This window comes from Poeciliopsis prolifica, unplaced genomic scaffold (assembly GCF_027474105.1).
Source record: "Poeciliopsis prolifica strain line A6 unplaced genomic scaffold, Auburn_PproV2 SCAFFOLD226, whole genome shotgun sequence".
Lineage (NCBI taxonomy): Eukaryota > Metazoa > Chordata > Actinopteri > Cyprinodontiformes > Poeciliidae > Poeciliopsis > Poeciliopsis prolifica.
Window position 1 is genome coordinate 129,195 of NW_026562601.1, and position 9,002 is coordinate 138,196.

Consider the following 9,002-nt stretch of genomic DNA (forward strand, 5'->3'; position numbering starts at 1 on the left):
GAACCTGTTGATTCATTCCATCTGTAAATTTAAGAAACTCTGGTCCAGAAGACGTTTCTTCATTGGTATCTATTGAATCCTGTGAATGATTGGAGGAGCAGAGAGGGAGGGGGGAAGGAGCAAGGGAAGCAGTCGCTCCGTCTCCAGTCGATTTATCAGCTTGGTTTGGAATATTATCCTCCTGATATGCGGCGGGCTCCATCCTAGTCAGACATCCTTGAGCCTGTTCTTCTGACGCGATGATCCTGTTTCTGTCCTTGTTGATAAAACAAAAAAGGTTTGCAGTGAGTAGCTTTATCCCATGTTTATTAAGATTGCATCCTCCTCTTCCAAAAAGGTGAAAGCGCTGCCAATAGATCCAGAGGTTATCATGAAGGTCACTGAGCTGGTAGAGCAGCTTTTAATCAGCCATTTGTTGATCGTGAGCAGACTGGAGTGTTTTTCGTCTCCCTATTGAGGTGATGGAATGGACCACTGAGAAATAACTTCATTTTTAATTTTCCCATAGTGTTCAGAAGAATATTAAAGTCCTTTTTCAGAATCTCAGACTTTTGCTTTGCCAGATCGTTGGCTCCAACATGCACAACTAAAGTCTTAATATCTGGCTGATCAGTGGTTAGAGAAAGCAGTTTGTTGGTTAAATCAGATACAGTGTCACCAGAAAAATACATCACTCTTGTTTTCCTGGGATTGCAAACATCACTGATTCCCTTTACTGCCTCATGTCCAACAATAAGCACTTTTGGGACGCCTTTTGTTTTCCTGGTGGTCACTTTGTCCTTTGGAGCTTTGGGGGATGGATGTGTTGGTCTTGCCTCACTGTTGATGTTTGAAGGCAAAGTTTCACTCAGACTCAGGCAGGAGTGCAGAAAATCTGTTTTTCAGTGGGATTCCCACAGAGTCAGAATGTTTTGAGGCTCTTGCTGGTTGCTTTGTCCCTGGGAGCGGGGTCAGCGGGGTCAGTGGGGTCGGTGGAGGCGTTTTGGTTGCAGCTGCTTGTCTTTCTTTGGTGGAGCAGGTGTTGAAGTTGAAGGTGGGTTTCGGCTCAGAGCCGGCCACGCTGATTCGTCCGTGTGCGGGGTTCTCCCTGATAATCGTCTCATCGGATCCACAGTGCCAGACTCCCGTTTCGGCTTGGCACTCAGAGCGTTCCAGGGTGAGCTGCTCGGTGCAGGGCGCACGACCTCTCTGTTGATTTGAAGAAGGGTTCACAGGAAGCGTCTCATTTCAAGTTCACCTCCAGCAGTTTGATCTTCATTTCTATAAACTGAAGTCGTTGTAAAATACTGCTCATGTCCTTGAGGTCAGGTTTAACTTGGAGATAAAGAAAAGTAAAGTAAAAATAAAAGTAAGAAAATCCCCCAGGCCTTAGGTTTGGAGTAATCCAGTTAAGATGTCAATAATGTAAATATAACTATAAAAACTGTCGCTTTAAAAATAATTCACAGGCAGAGTTATCAGTAAGGATGAGAGAGAACAGGATAAGATTGTGTTTAAGAATTTAGGTTAGGTTGAAAAAAGAAAATCCCCTGGCTCACACTCAAGCACAGCAGATGGTGATAATGCGTCTTAATGTTGGATGTCACCTGCCATTAAAACCAAGAAGGAGAAGAAGAAGAGCTGAGGAGGAAAACAGAGAAGGCAGACGGGCCAGAATCATAAGAGTAATGTTTGAAACCATCGTATCAGTTGTTGTTTTCTTTATGCTTTTGTAAACAATTGTACATTCGACACATTTACATAGAGTGTACATAGTGTATCCCAATAATTGTCTTTCACTGTCTTGGAATGTGGCAAGTACAAACTAATCTGAAACATGGAAATCTTTTTCTGATTGAATGTCAAACTGAGAAAAATAGTAGGTGTAAATATCTTTTTTCACCTGAATAGGAATGACCCAAATTTCTTCTTTTTCAGAGTTAATATTAAATTTTTTAACTGTCTTTTTTGTGTTTCAGCAGAATCAACACTTTTAAAGAGGTTGACAAAGATCAACCGGATGGACATTGTTCATCTCATTGAAACCAAGATAGACAAATCTGCTGAAGAGGAGACAAATTCACATACCTATGCAGAGATTGAACAAACCCTTATGATGGACCATAGCGAAGGTGTGAAAAGTTGCAATATATATATTTTTTATTTTATACAGACTTGTGATTTGGATGTTATTTAAACTGGTTGTGGAACTTTTTAATAGTTAACAGGATTTTGTGTTTCGTCCGCCCCTGAATGCTCCAACAGGTTTTGGCAACATTCATGAAGACATTGACAGTCCAGGTCAGACAGATGTAAGGAAGCTGCTGGCAGGAGCCCAGTTTTAGTTCAAGAAGTTCCTGTGGTATCAGCAGAGGAGCTTTCTACTAGCTTATCATCGCTTCATGAAACATCAGGACGAGTTGAGGCAGATCCCATGGCTCCAGGATTCATGAAAAAAGCCCAAAGAGAAAAACTGCAAAGAGAGTTGGAAACAACAAAGTAAGTTGAAATTTTGTGAATTAACAGAAGTGCAAGGCCTGCAGAGGCCACAAAACTGCTAATATTTGAACACAGACCACATTTACGTAAGTGTAACATTTGTTAATTGAAAATATAAATACTGCTAAATTAGATTTAATGGTTTTCAGCATACATTAACTAAAAGTTCTTGAATTGCTTAACATTTACATTTTGTATTTTAACTAGTGGGGAAGTTTACTTTTTAAAATTCAAAGCACAATCTTCATAGTTAGTTAGTTTTATTATGATAGCTGCAATCTGATGCTGTGAGTTTAATCTTTGAGTTTGAGGTCTGGTTCACAAATCCATCTCAGTAAATTACAATTATCACTAATTGCTTTAAGGTTGGCCAATTAAACAAGGCCCCTGTCGCAAATGTATCTAAGTCCATGGTGAAATGCTGTTAGTAGTGCTGATGGGCCTCTGACTCAAATTCTTCACAAAGCCTTATTCAACCTTGGACCAGCCCTGCATGATGAGTTAAATCCTCTGTACGCCGTCTCTGCTGGCTACAGAGGGACAAAGGGAGATTTAATTTATGTGACTTTAGTAGCTCTTTCATTTCATGTCTGTTGAGTTTTTCAAAAGCACCACAGAAACTGTTTTGGTTGCCTGAGCTTTATAGGTTTTTCAGATTTTCACGCTTAGATAAACTTCAGAAATCAAGCAGGAACAGCGTGAGGGAATCTGTAGAGGCACCAGTGCTGTGATTGTTCCACGCGCCTGTTAAAATGCACCAACTATAAACCCATCTTTTAAGAATAATTCTGCTACGCCTGTGAAATGCTCAGCGCAAGAGACTCTTGCAGTCTGATTTATTTATTTTTAAATTAATTAAAAAATTTAATATATATATATATATATATATATATATATATATATATATATATATATATATATTTTTTTTTTTTTTCAAAAAACATAAACAAGCAACGCATAGCCTGGTGAGGAGGCAAGTAGCGGTCAGTAAAGCTTTACTGACCGCTTTGCTTATAATACACTGGGAAAACCCTGCAGTCACTGGTCAGTCAATTCATCCTTAGTTTGTGAAACTACATTGAATTTTCCCACTCAAGTCAAATGGTGCATTCACACTATCCCTGTTTAGTCTATTTTAATTGTACTCTGGTCAAAGTAGACTAATCACTGGACTTTCTAGAAAGCTCAGTTTGAATGGGAAGTTGTGAATGTGTAATTTAACTTTGATGTGGCGCAACAAACTCTGGTTTCTCTACAAACTTAGGTCTCAGTTTGGTTGAAGTGAATGCTGGTGGTGTTCAAATGTTTTACATGCCAAGTGGAATGATGACTGTAAGGGATGAGTAAATACAACTAAAGCAAACACGTGTGTCTTGCACTAAAACAATGTCTTGTGCTCTTTAGCCAAACAAAGAGAAATCCTACAACTGCTAAACCTGACACAACTCCCTTGCATTAAGATATTTTGTGAGGAAGTTGGGCTACATGTCGAGTTCAGAGGTTTTTGTGTCATTTCCCCCAGAGGTTTTTGGTGCAGCGACACCATAAGCAAGTGGATAAACACTTGGGATGGGTTTATAGTTGGTGCATTTTTCAAAGCTTTTTGTTTGTTTCACACAGTGCAGTGTAAAAAAAATGCACCAGCTGAAATATAACATGTCTACTGAACTATTAGGTGTGAAAACAAAGTTACAAACTCAAGTTCCCATTTCTGAAACTATGACCCAACAGGATCATTACATTTTCCCTTAAGAACAAAAAATTCAAAAGCTGCATAAAATAATTACTATTATCTTTTCTGTTTTTGACCAAGGCTGAGCACTGAGGTATTTAAAAGGCACATGACGAGTTTTGACATCCAGAAGAATTTATGTTTAACTTTAATATGCATGATGCATTCCTACAGATTACTTTGGGGGTTTTCTAATATCCCTGCATAAACAAATATGACATTGTTGTTTTCTTGCAGCTCATCACAAAGTATATATGAAGAAGTGACAGACATGGCACATATTGGGAGTTTCAAGCAAGTAAGTCCTTTATTCACTCTGTACTGCACCTCTCCCTACAACCTCCGTTCCCACGTGATAGACCCTGTATACAAAGGGGGGCCCAAGTTGTGTGCCCAGGTCACCCCACCTCCCAAATCCACTTTTGAACCATGTGAAGATGAAGGAGTTGTTCAAAGCGAAGGGGCAGAGGGGAGCGAGGAGTGGAGTTTGGAGTGTCTACGAACTACTCTTACAGGAGACAGCATAGATTACTGTCTCTCCCCATCAGCTCTGCGAGAGACTTTCAACAACTCTCAAACAGGTGTTTGTGAAGATAGGCCACTGTCCATGACTGATTTTGGTGATAGCTTGCTTGAGTATGCGCAAGCTGAACAGGACTTCAAAAAACTTTCTATGGAACTCACAAAACCTGATGAGGCATCTGAAAAAGGATCAGCAACACAACAATCTACGAGTGAACTGCTTGCTTTGCCCACAACAAGGTTCACAGAATGGACATGTTCTAAGCAAACAGATGAAGTGTCACACCGACTTTATGGGTATGGTGTTGAATCCAGGGATTCAGAGCCTCGGGATCTCTCTGTAATAGTTGAGAGTTCACCCTTCAAGCAGTCAGAAAAGATGAAGTTCAGGCCACTCATAGTCTCACAAAGGGTAGCATACAATTAGAGAAAGAACATTTGCAATGTGTCGCACAGAAAAATCAACAAACACTACAGTGTGAAAATGAAGATGACTGGGTAATTTCTCTGCATAAAGTTGACAGATCTGATTCTTCAGATTCAGTGCCTGAATACAGATCAATGTCACCACAGTCCACACTGTTAGACGTTAGAAGGTATTCACCTGAATCAGACACAGTTGATGAGTGTCTGGATCCAGATTCTCCGATACCACAGTGTATGTCTTTTGCACATCATGCAGTTCTAAGAAATTATTACGCATCCTCAACAGAATCTGTATTGTCATTTGTTGAGTACGAAGCTATGCCTTTGTTGTCATGTTTTGAGGATAGGCCTCTATCTCCTGAATCTTGTGGCTCTGAGACTAATTGTAGATTGACTTCTCCTGAAACAGACAAACTTCTTCACAAAGAGTATGCACTTGAATTGGCACAAACTGTCATTATTCCAAAAGAATCAAGTCTTGGTAAATTTGAAACAACACAAAGAAAAGAGACAGAAGAAAGGTCAGCCAGACTAGTGCAACAAAAGTCATCCCAAACAGAGTCGCTACAAGCTGATGGTACCGAGACAGACCAGAACATTGCTCCCCCATGGAAAGAACTAAGCTTCTGTCAACTGATGGCAGTAAAACACAACTATCTCCAGTTTATTCAGAGGCAAAAAATTCAAATGCGAATGTTAAATGTGCTACGAAAATGTTTGGTGAGACATCCTTACCATCTTTGTCTCAACAACCTACATCTGAGGATCTGAAATGCTTAATATCAACTTCAGACACACTTGAAGAGTTTTCAGCTTTCCGGCCTGCAGTCAAAACAGAACAGCCTCCATTAGGCTACAGTTTTGCTTATGAAGCAGAGCCTTCCAGGATAATCTCTCAAATCAATGATCCACAGTATTCAAGAGAAACACTTAGAAGCAAAGAAGGAAACCATCAATTTTATGGCACATTGTCTGACTGTAATCAGGAAAATTTAGGGGAAGCTATTGATGACCAAACCAATTATTTGTCAGTAGAAATGTATAAAAGGTCAATATCACCTGACTCTGAAGTACAATCCCAGCTATTGTCACCTGAATCGCTAATGCTGCTAGAAATGGTAAGGCCAGACTCTTCCCTGTCGGGCAGATCTGCAGGTAGTCACCAAGCCTTAACACTAGATTCCCCTATTCCTCAGTTCCAGACCTCATTCACAGATGCTTCAGAAACTCATTTAACACTATGGGAGAAATCCTTTTCACCTGTTTCAATATGTTCAGATGCAGAATTCAGCTTTGTGTCAATGGAATCATTATGTGGTGAAACTTGGCCGTCATCTGTAGATTCTGTTGACAGAAACTATCCTCTCTCAACAGAATCCCCCATTCCTGAATTTAGCCTGTTTTTAACAGACCTCCATCCTCAAACCACCCTGCAGGGATCTGTGTTTACTGTTTCAAGTTCCTCAGACATGCATTATGGGTCTGCTTCTCTGGAATCATTATTTGGTGAGAGCCGACCTCCCTCCATATGTTCCTTTGAGGAAGATAAGTCATGTTCAGCTGAGTCACCAATACCAAAGTTTGAACGAGTTGTGCAAGACTATAATCTGTCTGCACAAGGTAGATATTCTTCACCTGTTTCTGTTACCTCAGATATAGAGTACGGCTGTATCTCTTTAGACTTGCTATTCAGTGCCAGTAGAGCTTCTTCAGTAGATTCTGTTAATGAAACATACCTTTTGTTACCAGAATCCCCTATCCCAGAGTTTAGCCAGGTTTTACTGGACCCCCATGTCTCAACCATTCTGGATGAATGCCTGTCTCCTGTTTCAGTGGCTTCAGACATGCAGTCTCGATCTGTCTCTTTGGAATCATTATTTGGTGAGAGCCGACCTCCATCTGTCGATTCCTTGGATGAAAGCGGGCCACTTTCACATGAGTCACCCATTACAGAGTTGGGAGAAATTCTGGTAGAATCTGATCTCGCTTCACTGGAAGGGCATTTATCGCCTGTTTCTGCTATGTCAGATATTGAATTTGTGTCTATAACATCAGCATTTAATGAGCGCAGACAGTCATCTGTAGATTCTGCTAAGAAAAGCTGTCCTGTTTCACTAGACTCATGCATTCCAGAGTTTGAACACACTTTAGTAAAAGTTAATAAAAACACACAACAGAAATCCTTGTCACCTAGTTCAGTTCTTTCAGATCTAGATTGTGTGATGTCAGATATTGAATGTGCACAATCAGATGTAAACTTATCTATTTCAGAACAGAGACCTGACTCATCAGAATCACAAGCATCTGAGACCATGGTGATAGTACAGACCAATAATTCGGCTTATTTAAAGGAAATCAGGGTACCAGTCTACAGATTGGTTTTTGATGCAGAACTTTGGAAGCTTATCTCTAAAGTACGAGATCCTCAGTACAGTGGGGAGACATTCTTTAGTAAAATAGGAGTTTTTGAATATTGGCACCAGAATTGAGTATTTTCCAGAATCCCCTGTAGTAAAAACAAACGAGTTGGAGAATAATTTAAGGTCAGGCAATGCAGAATTAGAATCCGGATCTTTGTCTCTTTTGGAAATGACTACAAATGTTAAAACATCAAATTCCAACTTGTGTCTAGATTCTCATGGTCCCAGATTTTCCTTTCAACACCTCAGCATTTCTCAGTCTCTGCCAAACTCACCAGTATCAACCGTATCAGTTGAAGATTCAGAACATTGCATACCCACAGTTTTCAGTGAAAGCACACATCAATCAATGACTTCAGCAATATCTGTTGATGACAGGAGTGCAATATCACATGATTCACCCTTCCCAGATTTCAGGCCTGTAGTATCGGAGTCAGTTACAGCTTATTCAATCGTACCAGAAGGTGGATGTCAGACCCTGTTACGTGATTCAACTGTAAGACAGATCAAAGCAAAAGAAACTGAACGCTTTGCCTCATTTGTTGGATTCAGGTCAGAATCTCCACCAGTTCTTTCACACTTGGAGAGTGCTCATCTAATAAGTACATTGAGGCAAACTAAAGGCATACCAGACGCATTTGAGTCAGAAGCCAAGCTTGAAAGGAGACCTTTGTCATCTGATTCTGAGTCAGAGTGTAGGTCTATATCACCTGGGTCTCTGACTTTCATTTTCAAACCATCCCCTGAATCTGTTGGTTCTCCAAATGAATTCAGAGCGCTGTCCCCAGATTCTCCAATTCCAGAGTTTAAGGAAGCACTACAGAAATCCATAAACACATACTGTGAGCTTAGATCTTCTGTCCCAGAGTCAGTGTCATCAGAATCGGAGGTGGAAATGAATTGGGGGAGACATGGTTTGAGGAACAGTGTCTATCTCCTGACTCTGCCACCTTTGGTAGTGAAACAAATCTTCCAGCTGATTCTCCAGTACCTGACTTTAGACAACTTTTCTCAGTTGCTCATGTTGATTACAGTTGTTACAGGGCATCATCACCTGAATCCAGTCGTTCAGATTTGGATTTTGCTCCCTTCATTTCTCAACTGTTTGAAGATGAAGTTAAAGAAAGACCAAATACCACAGAGTCAAATCTATATTTGCATGAATTCCAACATTTATCCCCAGACTCACCAATACCTCAATACACTCACAGGAGGAAAACACATTAATATGTGGTTCTGCATCTCCTGTGTATTCAGAGGAGGAGTTAGAGATAGAGTTTTGTGAGTCCTGGTTTATTGAGGACAGAAGAGCATCTTCTGGTTCATCATCTGAATCTGAATTCAGACCAGACTCCCCCATACCTGATTTTACTCAGGCGCTACAAGAGTCCTTTAATTCACACTCTGCTTTAAGATTCTCATCC

At 40.3% G+C, this 9,002-nt stretch overlaps 1 protein-coding gene and 1 pseudogene across 1 annotated transcript; both read left to right on the top strand.

Moving 5' to 3' along the window:
* The window catches only part of LOC129357064 (ankyrin-2-like), an 81,063-nt pseudogene extending 74,527 nt beyond the window's left edge, over positions 1-6,536 (top strand).
* Positions 4,488-7,647, top strand: LOC129357063 (uncharacterized). Its single transcript, XM_055026586.1, has 2 exons — positions 4,488-4,508; positions 6,533-7,647. Exon 2 carries the CDS (start codon positions 6,628-6,630, stop codon positions 7,645-7,647), a length of 1,020 nt encoding a protein of 339 aa, XP_054882561.1. The 5' UTR covers positions 4,488-4,508; positions 6,533-6,627.
* Positions 7,648-9,002: the final 1,355 nt, after the last annotated feature.

Excerpts from the sequence above, each read along its gene's own strand:
- LOC129357063 (XM_055026586.1), top strand. The coding sequence starts at position 6,628 with ATGCATTATGGGTCTGCTTCTCTGGAATCATTATTTGGTGAGAGCCGA.